This window comes from Psammomys obesus, unplaced genomic scaffold (assembly GCF_907164565.1).
Source record: "Psammomys obesus unplaced genomic scaffold, mPsaObe1.curated_primary_1811, whole genome shotgun sequence".
In the NCBI taxonomy this organism is placed as follows: domain Eukaryota; kingdom Metazoa; phylum Chordata; class Mammalia; order Rodentia; family Muridae; genus Psammomys; species Psammomys obesus.
In genome coordinates this window covers 2,915,421-2,931,071 of record NW_026596152.1, presented here as the reverse complement: position 1 = coordinate 2,931,071, position 15,651 = coordinate 2,915,421, and the positions used below count along the sequence as shown (strand labels likewise).

Here is a 15,651-nt window from a genome sequence, read left to right as displayed (position 1 = left end):
CACACACGCTTACAGATGCACACACACACACACACGCTTACAGCTGCACACACACGCTTACAGATGCACACACACACGCTTACAGATGCACACACACACACGCTTACAGCTGCACACACACGCGCTTACAGCTACACACACACACTTACAGCTGCACACACACACACACACACACACGCTTACAGCTGCACCCACACACACACCTGTACCTCCACGTGGGTGAATAGCCATACACCTGCATATCTGCGTGCCCACACACCCGCACACTTGCACACCCACACAGGCTTACAGCTGCACACACACACACACACACACACACACACACCTGTACCTCCACGTGGGTGAACACCCACACACCTGCATATCTGTGTGCCCACACACCCGCACACTTCAAACCTCGCACCCACACACCTAAGCCTCTACGTCCCTGTACACAAACAGCTGTGCATCCATGAACCCGCACACTCACGCCCCGTGCGCACACCTGCACCTGTGTGCTTCTGCATAGCCTCAGTCTTTGCACCTATACCTGCACACCCACCTGCCTGTGCAGCCATGCCTGCGTCCGTGTGCACGTATTTACACACTTATATACCAGCGCACCCACACCACGCACCCGAGCCTCTACACCTTCACTCTCATACACCTGTTCCCCTACACACCCAAACATCTGTATACCCCCACACACATACCTACACACACACACACACACACACACACACACACACACACTCATCAACACATTTTTTCCATGAACATATGCACAACTTTCCAAATGGAATTTCTGAGACTTCCTGGAAATATTTGTTGCAAACAGCAAAGATCTTTTTAAAAGTATTTCTTCATTATAACACTAGTAATCGGGTAATAATCCTTTGGCATTTTTAAAGCCCGTTTTTCCTGAGGGGGCCTATTTTCCATTTGTATAATCAAATCTTTATTTTATGACCCCTTAAACTAGTAGGAAATTGGAAGGTTGCTTTGTTCAGATGCGAGAAAACAGAAGCATAAAACATAAATAGGAGCCGAAGCCGCAGTATGTGGATGGTTTATACTCGTAACAGCGTCCTGGTGGCAAATGAATGCTCTCTGCCGTCGTGGGCCGCTATGGTCATCCCTGAGGTCCGGCGAAGGGAATTCAAATCCCTGGAAACTTCCTCAGCCCACCTCTGGAGCTCTTGGGGAAGCCCAGCAGAGGCGGGAGAGCCAGGCTGCAGGGCTGGGGTGTACCCAGCCAACACAACCTTTGCACGTTGGCTGTGCTGCGGGAAGCGGGCGAGAGGTGGAGACGTACAGGCTGGCTCACAGTAGAGGCTCGGAAGGCAGATGGTGTGTGCGCCTCCCTCTCCTGGCGTGTGCACTTGGCCTCGTGGACGTGGTGAGATCTGCTTTCCGGAGATCTTGGCCACAGTGTGAAGGAGCAGGGTTAGAGAGCCACAGAACCACAGCTAGAGGCAAAAGCAGGCACCTGAAGAGGAAGCGGCAAAGGATGGAGCTGGATCGCTGTGGAGCTTAGGAGCTCGCAGACAGGTGCCAGGTGGAAGTTGGGGTTGAAGAGTGGCTCAGAGACTTCAACAGGCCTGCACAGTCGCCCTCTCCAGGTCTCTGCAGCCTTCGAGTTTCAGCAATGGAAGCAAATGCTGCCCTTCCACGGGCTGGGACTCCTCTGTTCGCTGAGTGCAGGGGAAGGGCCGTCTAGGGTCCTGCCTTCAGGCCACCTCTGATTGTCATAGTACAGCTCTGCCCCCCACCATAGCCCCAAGAATCCCTTGGGAGTTGAACACACAGTTGACAGCCCACTTAACACAGATGTGCCTACCTGTACAGAATGGGCCCTGGAGCGTTGCCTTGGAGGTCTGTGCGGGGTTTTCCCCTCCTGGGAAATCCAGTGGGACTGCAGGTCTGGACACAACCTGGTTTCCACGGAAGCTCTTGCACCCTTCCTTGACCATGCTTAGCAATAAAGGCATCGTGGGTGGGAAAGTGGAGGAAGATGTCTGCTTCTTGCTTCGGTAGGCCGAGGCCACCTGGGAATGTGTGAACTAAGGCTTGGCTACATGCTGCGTATTCCTGGAGTCTGTCACAAGCTTCCCTTGTTCCTGGAAGGCTCTCGTGTCCAGCCTTGTGCTAGGCGTGTGCCGATGATGTCTGGCATGGCCACAGCCTGGAGAAACGGGAAGCAGACTCCAAACCATCCCCTCATCCAGTAGCCATCGCTGTAGGCTCCTCCTGTGTCAGCAGGGCAGTGAGAGCCACGCGGAACTCACCTGTCTAGAGGATCTCTTTACACACCCGAGGCACAGCAGGGTGGCAGGTCCAACCCACGGCCTGCACCACGGAGAAGATGCACTGGATTTTTCCTCTCTTTGCAGGATAAAGATTGAAGAGGAATATGCAAAGAACCTGGCTAAGCTCTCTCAGAACTCCTTGGCTGCCCAGGAGGAAGGGTGAGTCAGGAGGAAAGGGGTGGGGGGGGGGGATGAGGGGACACAGAGGAGGGGATCCTTACTGCTGTATCAGCAATGCTGCTCACCTGGGATGGAGAGATTGCTGTAGGTCAGGCTCACTGGGGTCTGTGCCTGTTGGTCATCGCCCGAGGTAGGTCCTCATTGCTTAAGGTAGGCGGCACCCATGGCTCAGACAGGGGACGGGTAAAAAAGGTGAACACCCCTGCCTGGCTCAAAATGGGTTTTCATGGCCCAGGATCCAGACTCGTGGTTCAAGACTGGTACTCAGGACTAGATGTTTTGGCCTCTAACCTCAGCACACTGGTGGCTGAGGAGTGGGAGAGTAATTTGGGCCAGCCTGGGCTACAGAGCAAGGCCCTGCCTCAAATAAACAAAAATCCTCATGCTCATGGCTCAAGGTGGCACCTATTGTCTGAAGTCTGGGTAGTCAGGCTCGAGGTTTCTCCCTTCTACGTTTTCTTTTCCCGTAGTGACTGGGGCCTCCGAGGTGCTGGAGCACAACACAGACCCTCTGTGCTGTGCCCTGCGGCTGGACAGCAGCCTCTGGGTGCCCAGCTCTGTTCCCCTTCTTCTGGGTCAGGCTAAGAGGAAACTGGGTCTGAGAGTTTCATATCCAGCCTCTGAGAGTGCATGTAGAGCCCCAGTCCAGAAGATGGGACTAAGGGGCTCTCTGAGCCACGCAAGGGTCTCCAGTGGGAGAAATCCTACAGGGCTGGCCGCCTTCTCTGCTGTCTGTCTACAGAGCCCTGGCCCTCATGGCCTCCAATGGCACAGCTACTGTGGAAAATAGCTTGAAACTCCCCCAAGAGATGAGTGCCTTCCTTCCTAGGCTTATTATCCGCAAATGAATCAAAAGCGAGCACGCTTGGAGTATCACTGGTCACAAAGACCAGATGGTGGGGAAAACCCAAATTCCATCAGGAGATGAACAGGTGCCCAAACTGAGGTGTACTCACAATGGGTGCCCATGGGTGTACTGTGGGGTACATTCACCCATAAAAAGGAATAGAATACTGAGACCCGCTACTTATGGATGAACCTCAAAAATGAGACGCTAAGTGAAAGAAGCCATCCAGATTGGGTCACAGAGTGCATCGTTTCATTCATATGAAACTTCCGGAGTAAGCAAAGCCACAGAGACACAGCCCACTAGTAAGTGATAAAGAGGGACACGAGGACTGGTAGCTAATGGGCACCTCTTTTCATTCTGGGTGTGTATGTGTCTGCTGAGGCTGCTGCAACAAAACGCCACAGACTGAATAGCTTAAACTATAGGAATTCACCTGGGCATGACTGTACACATCTGTCTGTAGTTACCAACTCTCAGGAGGCAGAAATGGGAAGCTCATGAGTTTAAGGCCACCCTGGGCTACATAGTGAGATCCTACCAAGAAAAAGAATACAAAAAGCTTCTATTTTGTCTCAGTTCTCAACAATGGAAGTTCAAAGTCAAGGTTCTAGGAGGGTTGGTGTCTGACCTGAGTTCTCCCTGTGGTCACAGATGGCTGAAAGTCACTGTGTGCTCACATACCATCCTGCATGGGCAGGGGTTGGGGAGCGAGTCCTGTGGAGACAATAATCCTATTGGATCAGGGCTCTGCCCTCTCACCTTAGCTACTGTTCCACCCCACATCCTTGATCAGAGTTTCAAGATATGAACCAGGAGCCTAAAGAGGCCAGGGGAACCACAAACTTACATTTATGATAGGGTGATGAAGTGTCTGGAGCCATCAAGGGCAGGCCATTCTGCACTGTGGATGTTGTAAACAGTTTTCGTTGGCTCACCTTAAACTGGATGATTTTATCATGTGTGATTTCAACCTCAAAAAAAAAAATAGATCAAGGTTCCTGAGAAGTTAGTACCCACAGGATCCTCAAAGGCCCCCCTGTTGGCCCACCACCCTTCTGAGGTATGGCCACTGGGGTTATAGCTATCAGGGAGCTGTGACAGTGAACCAGCTCTAATCTGCCTGGTGGCTGGAGTCGGCCTGGGACAGGGATTTTGCCAACTGAATATGGTTTTGATTAGGGCTTCTTGTATGCTGACTGCACCCAGGCTACCCCCTTCCCATCAGCCACGGGTTAACCAAACAAGGCCCATGTCCTTCTTCAGACCCAGACATGGTTAGCTGGCATCTGGCCTTTCCTGCAGCTTTCTCAGCCCTGCAAGGCAGGAAGCACACAGGAAGTAGCCCTGCCACCAGGGAGCGTGGCTTCCTACGGGTTCCTGCGCTTGGCATCACTATGGCTCTGGAGCCTTCCTGCTTCCACCCCCTCGGCTTGGGCTTCTGCCAGGGACATTTTGTCCTGCCAGCACACAGCATATGCTCCCAAGCTAAGCAGCAGCTCCTCGTGCCAGACCCGAACACAGGAGCAAACTCTACCACACAAGCTCAGGTACAGTGCATGTCGCTCCACCGACAGACACAAAGCGCCACAGCCTTCGGCGCAGCTCTGAACATTTGGCCCAGTGCATCCTGAAGGCTGTGTGGAGATGTGGGAGCTCTGAAACCAAGGGGCAGTCAGGGTACAACTGAGCCATTTGGCAGCGTAGGTCCTCTGTCCAGATTAGATGTCGCAAGACTGCATGATGGTGAATCAGCAGCCTTCGGTCTTTCATTCCTCAGCCACCTCGTGTGTGGGAAGACAGTGAGATGTTGGTCTTTCTTGCTTGGCAGTTTTGACAGGAGCTTGCGTTTTGATCTGGCATGCCTCAGACTGTACCTTGAGATAGAAGAGTACCCAACACTTCCATCTACCTCCTTCCCATCAGAAGCCATCTTCAGATGAGAATTCGGATGGCTTTTCCCCAAACATTTAAAATGTCTTCTTAATTAGCACGTATTCATTTGGACATATTGGCAGGGCCCAGTGTGGTGCTTTCATACATTGGAAGTGTCTTGGGATACTGAGGAGAGGGGGACGTAGGCATGGGGCTGAGGCAATTTGAAAGTGAGGAGAGACACCCCTCACCTGGGTCATGCTAACCCCGAAAGTAGGGCTGCAGGATGTCCAGCCCTACTTTCCAGCCCTGTCCAGGATGGGGATGGTGCCGCTTCCCTAATGCCCAGTATCCCTGAGCTGTCATACCCGGCTCTATCCAGTTACCCCCGTGCTCTGCTGGCAATGGATTTACCGCCCCCTCCCAGGGCCCTTGCAGACTCCTGTATTTCCAAGACCAACTCCTATGGCAGCACCGCCTCACTTCAGTAATGGTGATGGCTTATTGGCTGTCAGTTTGCAGCTAGGATCTGCGCTGAGATGCTGTGTGCATGGTGTGAGGTGATGGTCAAGGTTCGTTCTTGCCATGTCTCCACGCCATCTCCTGAGAGCTGCCTGTGGACTAGAGCTGGAACTCAATGGCAGAGCATTTGCCGGATATGTGGGAGGTCTTGGGCTCCAGTCTCTAGTGAAATATGCAGCCACGCCCTTGAGGCTCACTAGCCCGCCTTCTCTCTGGTCTCTGTGTCCCGACCCTTCCGTGTTGTCGTAAGTGGATAACTTAAGAAGAAAAGAAATTGCTTATGGCTCTGAAGGCGGAGAGGCCCATGATCAAGAGCATCTAGAGAGCGCTTACACACCGCCCTACCATGTGACAGGAGCCACCACATATCACAGCAAGGGAGGCGGCCAGGGCAGGGCCCCCAAGCATTTTGTTATGGCCTCGAGAGTCTCTTCATACTGCTGTGACAGGGATGGAGTCGGCCACATGGGCTCTGAGGGGACAGCTTCAGGTCACCCGATCCATGTAGCTGCCACAGCAGCTTCCACTGTGGAATGAGCTAGGGGAGCCTACAGGCCCCACAGGCAAAGGCAAACGTCCACAGCATGCTCACCCCAGACCCCCCTAGTCTCTGTCTGAGAGGACCCCAACAGCATGCTTCCTTCTTCCTGACTCTAAAGGTACCGCTTGATAAATTCTCATGAACGTCCACCAAGGCCAGGCTAGCACTGCCACCAGCCAGGTGGAGAACTGGATCACAGGAACAGAGCTGCTAGCTGCTGGCTCGGACCCTGGAAGCAGTGCTCTGTCCCAGTGTCTTCTAATCAGCCCTTGCCGCTGACAGTTAATTAATTTCCTGGGGCAAGCAGCTGTCCCGTCAAATGCAGTCAACTGGCTGGGTGAGAGGTCAAGAGAAGGAGCCAGGAGTCTGGTTTAGAATGGTCATGGGGCTGAAGGGTCCATTAATGAATTCTTTGGAAGTTTCTGGGACTTGGAGGGAATGGCTTCTGTTTGGAGCACCTCCTTGGAGCAGACGGATGGCACAGTTTAGAATGCATTCTGCGAGCCACAGTGGGGTGCACAGTCCAGAATCTGCTAGAGAGAAACCATGCCATGCAGATGGCTAGAAGAACCCTCTCAGGGTGGGGCTGCGCCTGGGATGTCCCTGGACCCAAGTGGACCATCTGTGCCTCTCTTGGAGGCCAAGTGGCTGAGACCTGAGAGCTGGCTGCTAGGGAATGGCCTTTGAAAATGAATCTCTGGTTCTCTTCCTTTGGCTACTAGCGTATATTGTCTCCTCAGCAGCAACCAAGGTGTGCCGTGGGAAGGCTCTGGGGACAGTGATGGCCAGATAGCAACCCCACTTCAACAAGGGCTGTGGAAAGCCACCCCACCTTGCACCTCCCGAGTCCTTGGGTACCTCTGGGTTCCAGATATTTCCCCTGACACTGAGCTGTTTGTTGCTCTCTTAGATCCAGAAGCAAGACTGGCTCACCTTGGCTGTGATGGCTGAGTCTAGCCTCATTCAAGCCCACCGACTTGAGTGTTCTATACGTCCCTAAGACATGGAGCTGAGAACCACCATCCCATCTCAGAAAGGGCCGTAGCTTTGGGCCAGAGCTCTCCTCCCGCCCTCAGGTCTAACAGCCCCCTTCCTGTTGCAGCTCTCTGGGAGAGGCCTGGGCCCAAGTAAAGAAGAGCCTGGCAGATGAGGCTGAAGTTCATCTCAAGTTCTCCGCCAAGGTAAGCCTCCTGCCTCTCCAGGGTTAGACCAGGAGAGAGAGTTACCGGATCTCTCTAGCTTACCCTGCTTGCCATTTTCTGAGGTTCCAAGTCCCCTGATACAGAGTTGGGAGGCTACGCCCATAGCTGACCGAGAGACAGCGTCTCCATTGAACTGGCAGCAGCAGAAATGACCACAAGTGTGGACAAAAAGCACAGATATAAATGCATTGTCCTGAGAAACGATTGCCACGTTTCTGATACTGACACTTAATATAATTTGAGTTTGTTTCATTTCTCTTTAATCACAGCTCTTTGAACAAGCAGCTCGCAGTGAGCTCTTAGGAGCCATAGAAGGCAGACTGGGGTCTGTGGGGTAAGAGTGGACATGGTCAGGTCCACTCAGGTGATCCCCAGTCTCCCTTTGTCGGTTTCACTGGATTGCCACGGCAGTGAGCTCTGTGTCTGGGAACACTAGGCTGTGGCCGGGGGAAGATGCTTTAAAACTGATTTGTTGTTGCAGAATTGTGTCGCCCCCTTTCATCTGCTTCCAGAGATACTAAGATCAGGAGTTTTTGAGTTCATGCAAGAATCTGTCCTGCTCACTTCTCTACAGTCAACACTGAACACCTTGTAGGAGGCGCTAAATAGATACCTTCAGGAGAAGTGAGCAAACAAAGCCCTCTGGCCATTTCCTCCCTGCCCCAAGCGTTTCAGTGCTGTTTTGCCTCGGGATTTCAAAATGAGCCTGTAGTCTTTTCTCCTTATCTATCTCCACATTTCCTCTCAGACTCTCAGCTCTTTTTAAGTGAAAACTAAACTAAGTGTCTCAGTGAGATAATTCATGCTAAAGCATGCGTGACTGGTGGGTTTGCCCAGCAGCATGCCTTCCTTTTAAAGGAAGAGAAGCTTTTGGGAGTGTCACCCAGCATCTTGACTGCCTCTCCCTTCCCTCTGACCTCCTGCCACCAGCCGCCATCCACAGCAGCCTTGTCCTGTGGGTTCAGGCATTTGAGCCCCCTGAGCCCTCATGGTTAAGTACCAGCTTTGTCATTTGTGCTCCAAGGCATGCTGCTTCCTGAGGCTGCCCCAGTCGCCGCTAGCCAGTGCCCTCTTTGCAGTGCCATTTCTGCTCGTCGTTGCAAGTCCCTACATCCGGGCCCTTGAGCTATACACACTCTTGAAAGACAGGAATATGTCGCCCAGCCCAGCCTTCCCTCTGTGGCAGCCCAGTGTATGCAGAAGGGCAGAACAGCTGACGCAAGGGTCTGAGACCACGGGAGAGCTTTGTGCTGCTCTGGCTTCTGAAGGATGTGAGTGCCTGAGACAGACCCGGCACCCACCACCAGTCCCTAGTGAGTGGCATTTCCCAGCTCAGACTAGCATGCTCACCCCATGCACCCAAACCCTTCCCCAGCACACTGGCACAGAGCCCCTTGGGACGGAGCTCCTGGACTGCTGCTTTCAGCGACACAGATGAAACAGTGGGTTATTGTTAAGCCATGGTTCATGAGTAGCTTCCCTCCTAGGCCTCCCTCATCTTGTCCTGGCCCTGCAGTATCGCTGTTTCTCCCCCAACCCAAGGTGGAGGTAAGGCCTCCATCAAGAGGGGGATGGCAGCACTACACTCAGGAAAGAACCCTAACTGAAGGGACTTTCTCGCAGGGAGTGCCAACTGTGGGTACAGACTGGGTTTCCAAACACTCAGGCCATTTTAAGCAAGGCTCTCAGGCTCTCAGGCTCACAGACCCCGGGGCTAAGGATGGCTCACAGAGAAGGGGCGTGAAGATATGGCAGACCTCATACCATCAGCCTTCTGCCGCTTCTGGCCTGGGTGCTATTGGTGGCTGCAGGCTATCCCGGTAGCCTCCTAATGGGGGCATGGTGATTTCTTAAAGAGGAAGAGGACCCCTGAGGATTGATCTGTCAGCCTTGAAGAATACTGTTCTGGTGGCACAGAACCTATTTTATGTCACCTCCAAAAGGTTTATTGAAATTCTTCTCCATCCAAATGCTTGGTGTAAAAGCCTCTTAAGAAATGGGACTGCGTCCAACAGGCTCTCCAGCCTTCCCCGTCTCCCAGCTCAAGCCAGCAGGTGCTCATAACAACCGCAATCACAGGAACCTAGCTCGCTCTATCGGCAGGCAGTTAGGGCTGGCCCCAGCCAGAGAGGGGAGCCTGGACACGCTCCTCCTGATGGGAGGAGACCTGAGCACGCCGTAGGGAGTGTGTGCTTGGGCAGATTTGTGGCCAGAAGGGTGAGTGTGTGCCCAGCACTGTCGCTAGCAGGCTTTGTGAGCATGGCTGGGTCGCTGGGCAGCCCCACAATCCCATTCCTTCATGTGTGAGATGAGGGGCTCCAGCCACGTGTGGCTTTAACCTCGCCCGCCTGTGACGTGTTACCAAGCACATGTCTGAAGCTAAAACAGACGCTCTGTGACATACTAATTTCATTCTGCCTCAAATGTATCCTAGTGTTTTTCTTTTTTCTCACCAAGTTGGGTTTATTATCTCTCAAAAGAAGAAAAATGGCCCTGACCACCAAGTTCATTTCACGACTGCCATCACTCACCACTTAGAAACAGTTGGGTCAGACAGTCACTGAAATCATTTCCAGCTTGGAATTTCTCTTCTTCAGTTCTGACATGTGATGAGAAAGGAAGGAGAGGCCCGCCAACCAGTTCCTCTAGCACAGCCCATCTGGTACGGGCCGGACCCGCTACACACCCCAGAGACACACTTTCAGGAAAGATCACCGATGCCAGGCATAAAAGGAGGTTCCAGAGCAGAGAATGAATCTTAAAAAGACACCAAGTAGATGTTTAAATATATATATGTATATATATATATATATATATATATATATATTTATATGTGTATACAATATACATACGCATATATATTGGTTTTAGTAAGTCCTTAATATATGGGCTGGAGAAGTAGCTCAGTGGATAAAGCACTCAGCCCACAAGTGTGAGGACCTGAGTTCGAGTCCCCCAGACAGGAACCTTGGTGTGTACAATAAAAACACTGCAGTTCACGGCCACAGCCTTGGAGCCTTGCTGAGATGTATCAGGCGGTGTCCGGGGGTGTTGTGTGGTGTGACGAGGTGCACAGTACAAAGGGGCTTGTATTTTCAGAGCCAAGGCTGCTGCGAAGCCATGTAATGTGACTCCGACAGATGAGGTTCCTCACATGTTCAATTTTGAATTAACTTTTGGTTGTGGCATCTTGTTAAACTTTGCCCCGTTATGAAGGTTGTGTAAGACCCACATTTACCCATGGGGGGGGGCAAACCACAGCTTAAGAACCTGGGGGTTAAAAGAAGAACTCTCAAGTCTTGGGTGATCTCCAGAGAAAAGACAATGTCACACACACACAACCCTAAGCTGGAGGGGAAGAGAAAAGCCACAGAAGCCCAGAACTAGAGAGTCGTGTTTGGGAGACAGAGCTGGCCAGCCACAGGCACCTATGGGACAGCTGGAGGTCGTGCTGAGGGTCCTCAGGGGACTGGCACAGTGGGGTCACAGAAGGCTGACTCCGAGCAGTGTCAGAAAGCTCCGGGAGGTTGGGTGTGGGGCAGGGGGAGCACCAGGCTGTCCCCTTGGCTGACCAGACAGGACTTACTGATCCCTGTTCTTGCCAAATAAATACATCATGCTTCAAGCTTACAACCAAAACAGATATCTTAAAATAATCTCTAGAAAGCATGACATGAGGTGGAAGAGACGGAAGGGTTGAAAGAGGAAAAGAGGGAGAGAGAGAGAGCTTTAAAACCAGATGCCACCAGCTCTTCTCATGGCAGAGAATTCTTTCTTGGCCCTCTCAAGGAACAAGAGGACAGTTGCCTAGAGTCAGGACAGGGTGTGTGCCTGACTCCCGCTGGCGTGAAATAGAGAAAACACTCTTTAACACTGCTCAGGACAGTTGTGCCAAAGGGCCTCCCAACAACTCCTGCCACAGTTGCCTGGAGGTCTGACCAGGCCCAGGTCATCTCTGTCCTCCAGGTACCTGGCATGCAGCAGATGGCCAATAAATAGAAACAATCTCAGATGACCTGAATGATTGGCAGCCTTTCCAGTGTTCTGCTGAGCTTCACACAATGGTCCCTATGCTCAGTGCCTGGCAACACAAGCAGGTGACATGGTCTATCCACAGAGGGCTCCCAATTTGGAAAAGGCAAGAGAAGAGGACGCCCAAAGAAAGCTATAAGAGACAACTACATAGCGAGACACAAATAAGTGAGGTACCCACGCCAGGGTTCCTCGTGCGGCTGTCCCTGCACAAGCCGCCAAGCATCAAAGATGGCCATTTGAAAAGCAAAGAAGCTGTTTAGAGGCACAGAGGAGGAAGGAGTGAGCTGGTGAGGGAACTGGGAAGTTCTGGGCTACCAGAGCGGCAGTGGCACAGCTCTGCCACCTGGAGCCAAGGTAGCCGCAAGCGCTGATAAGGATGTGCAGCTCTTTGGCTTCCCCTCCACCCGGGCCACCGCCCACGGGCCTGGCTTCCACGGAAGGTGGATGGTCTCGCTCCCTCGCCAGCACAGCTAGCACAGCTAGAGCCTTGGTGCTGACTGGGCCTCCTTCGTCCTCCACAGCTCCACAGCGAGGTGGAGAAACCCCTGATGAACTTCCGGGAGAACTTCAAAAAGGACATGAAGAAGTGTGACCACCACATCGCTGACCTCCGCAAGCAGCTGGCCAGCCGCTATGCCTCTGTGGAGAAGGTGAGAGGCCAGGGGGGACCTCGGCGGTGGACAGTTGGGGTCCGCTAGGACAGGATGGGTCAGAAGCCCTTGTCCTCGTATGCTGGAGTGGAGGGGGAGTTCAAGGAACCCCCATCTATCCAGGGGGCAGGCGGAAGCTGCTATGGTCAAGTGCAAGCACGGAGAAGGGGTGGGTGAAGTGGGGCTACAGTGGGCACATGGGACAAAGCAACCCCTAGTTCTGTGAAGGCCAAGTCCGGTGTGCCACAGCTACGCACATGGCAGCTCTGCTGGGCCTCACCTTCAGGTGTTCCCCAAACTAATCTCCCCTCCCTGGTGTGCAAAGAATCGCCTTCCTGTGGGTGGCCATACCGTTGGAGACAGGGACAAGCAATCTCCCCAGTGGCTATCTTGGTGCCCTACAGAACAGCAGTGGCAAACCACCGCAGGTACCCACCAAAGGCTGAGAGTGGATGATGATGGGGGTGGGGATGGGATGATGATAATGATGATGACGATGATGATGATGATGATGATGAATCGGGCACAGTAAAGACTGAAGCTGTAAGATAAGTTGGCACTCACAGCCTGTTGTGTACTCCTAGGAGGGAAACTCTGTGGTCCCTTCCAACCCCGAGAAACAGTGTTTTTTTATATTTATTTATATTTATTTTATATGTATGATTGTTCAAATGCATGTCTGTGTGCCATCTGCTTGCCTGGTGTCCTTGGAGATTAGAGGGCATTAAGTCCTCTAGAACTGGAGTTATGGGTTGTTGTGACTTGGTTCCCAAGTCAGTGCTGGGAATCAAACCCTGTGTCCGTTGGCAGGACAAATGTTCTTAACTGCTGAGCCAACTCTCCGGCCACAGAGACAGTGGCTTTTAGGGCCACGGTAAAGGCACATGCTCTGGAGCCAGCACGGCCTCGGGGACAGACAGTTCACATGCAGGCGTGTTTGGAAGAGGGCGGGTAAGAAAACCCCAGCTCGCTGCCAGCGCTCTGTCTCCTGCACACTGGGATGCCATCATCAGCATCATCACCCATACAGGCAGGGAAGCTGATCATAGGTAGATGCATGGTGGGGCCCTGGAGCCTCACTGCAGCTTCATGAAGAGCTTCTCTGGGCCCCTCCCCACTCCAGGCCCGCAAAGCCTTGACAGAGCGGCAGAAAGACCTGGAGATGAAGACCCAGCAGCTGGAGATCAAGTTGAGCAACAAGACCGAGGAGGATATCAAGAAGGCGCGAAGGAAGTCCACTCAGGCTGGTGAGCCCATGGTGTCCTGGCTACACCAGCCCAGGGGGAGGGCCAGTTCTTCCAGCTCTTCAGGCTTCCATTCCTGTGTCCTTCCCATCTTCCTCCTTGAAGTGTTCCTCGGGTCCCTCCTTGCCCCATATCCAGGGATCTCAGGAAGCTGGCAAGCTACTCCAAGGTTTCCCAAGCCCTGGATCTGGGCCCAGAGATTGACAGACAGGTTTCTCCATACACCAAGAGCTCAGGGCTGTGTGCCTTTCCTAAGAGTGCAACCCCAGCCCACCCATCCAAGGTGCTCAACCCCACAGGGAGTTGGTTATACTGTGGAAGAGAGCTCCTGCCCTGAGGACAGAGGCCAGCTTTTGGCTTTAAAAGCATCCTTATTTCTGAATTTGCCCACATTGCTCCAGTGAGCAGGTTTCTGCTGCCCTCTAGTGGTAACAATTAGCTGATACACAAGACCCATAGAGACGAGAAAAATAACTTTCTCCAAGATGCCAAGTCTCCCGGCAAACGCAGCACATCTGCCTCTGGATTTAAGACTTGTATTGTGCAACCAGGGCTGGGAGATCTTTACACATCCTTCCCTTTGATTTCTGATGAACTTGCTGCAATTTGAATCATCCCAGAATAAAGTAGCTACCTTAGTCCCCGTACAACAATGTGGGATAGAAACCAGTTGACAAAAAGTAGATACAGAGTAGCACATCCTGGGTCCACAAACATTTTTTATAATTTCCTGACATTCGTTTTTTGTGAAGGGGAGGGGAACCGGAAGAGGAAGACATGGATTCAAATTAATTCACTATACTGCAAAACAGCAACAGCAGTTATATGGACACCGTTTCCATCAGTACAATGTCGGTCGCCAGAAACAATCCCCAAATAATTCTCTGAATCCGTATAAACTGGATCGTATTATGCCCTATCTTTGGGCTTCTTTTTCAATTACCATATCTTAGCAATAGCCCCCATCTTGTTCCCTCTAAACCACTTTACACATCCATTCATAAACATCAGATGCTTTTATTTGTATTGCTGTCTGTATTTTACCGTGGTGCTGCTGAGAGGACTCGAGACCTAAGTAGGAATTACATCCCCACTGGGCTGCAGCTCCAGCCCCAAGGACTGTTTCCAAATTTATTCTACCGTTCCTTCGATAGAGTTGTGAGATTTTGAGATTGTTTCAGAGTGTTTGCCCAGGACCAGGGATGCTCTGTTTGCTACTGGAATTGTAACCCTGCTTATGTAAGACCAGAGTCTCATATAGAGAGAATGAAGATGCTGGGTCAGAAGGTTTGACTCATTTTGGACAGATATTTCCAAATTGCTTTCCAGAGAGGGCTCCATGGCTCACACCTATGAGTACGTCTTCCTTGAATGTTCATCAGCACTGCCTATTATCAAACTTGAAATCACTGCTGTGCTGACAACAAAAAAATACTATTTTTCTATTACTTTGCACTTCTCTATAAGAGGGTTGAACATTCTGAAAATACATTCATGGATTTTTTTTTTTTTACCTCCTTCCTTCCCCCCAGCCCCATGAGCTAAGGAACTCAGATTCTTTCCCCATTTTCTTGTTGAATTCTGTATCTCGTTCTTAGTGACTAATTCACAGGCTGAATATGTGTTAGGGAGACTCACCCCAGGACATCTGAATTGCAAATATTTTCCTGTGGTTATCATTTGTCTTTTCCTTTTGTTCTTTGAAGAAAAAAAGAAAGTGCTGTGGCTGTGGGGTGTGTGTGTGTGTGTGTGTGTGTGTGTGTGTGTGTGTGTGTGTGTGTTAACTTGCCTGGTGTCTGCTACGTGTTCTCCGGGTCGTGGTGCACTCTGTCTCTGCCGTGTCTGGGTTCGCAGACGGCAAACTTGGAGAGGCTGATGTCTCTTCCCTCTCGTTCCTTTTCTTCTCCTCCCTCAACTTTCACAATGCAGCTGGGAGGAAGGATGTCCGTATACCCGGGGGCTCTGACTTCAAGTCATGACCTCAGCCATGAGAAGCACCAAGCTGTCTATCTGGTCTCCACCCCAAGCACCTTGCACACACAGCTAATGATGGCAGATCTAGGCTGGCCGTCCTGGCATCCTGGTTTCCAGAATCTACTCTCTCAAGCAGCACTTTGAGAAAGGGTCTGGTCTCCACTTCTCGGGCTGCCGTTAAAAGGAAACACCTTCCCACGTACCACTTTCTGGTGCCGCAGATACTCTGAAAGATGCTCTCAAAGTCTCACAGTTGACGTATAGGGCACAGGAGCCTCATGGCCTCTGTTCAC

General features: G+C 51.8%; 1 protein-coding gene across 2 annotated transcripts in view; it reads left to right on the top strand.

Moving 5' to 3' along the window:
* The window catches only part of Gas7 (growth arrest specific 7), a 227,887-nt gene that overhangs the window by 203,426 nt on the left and 8,810 nt on the right, over window positions 1-15,651 (top strand). For both annotated transcript variants that reach the window (XM_055594277.1, XM_055594278.1), the window contains exons 8-11: window positions 2,373-2,447; window positions 7,356-7,434; window positions 12,012-12,140; window positions 13,264-13,387. In XM_055594277.1, the coding sequence (XP_055450252.1) occupies window positions 2,373-2,447; window positions 7,356-7,434; window positions 12,012-12,140; window positions 13,264-13,387 (407 nt within the window). The remainder of the gene's footprint in view (window positions 1-2,372; window positions 2,448-7,355; window positions 7,435-12,011; window positions 12,141-13,263; window positions 13,388-15,651) is intronic.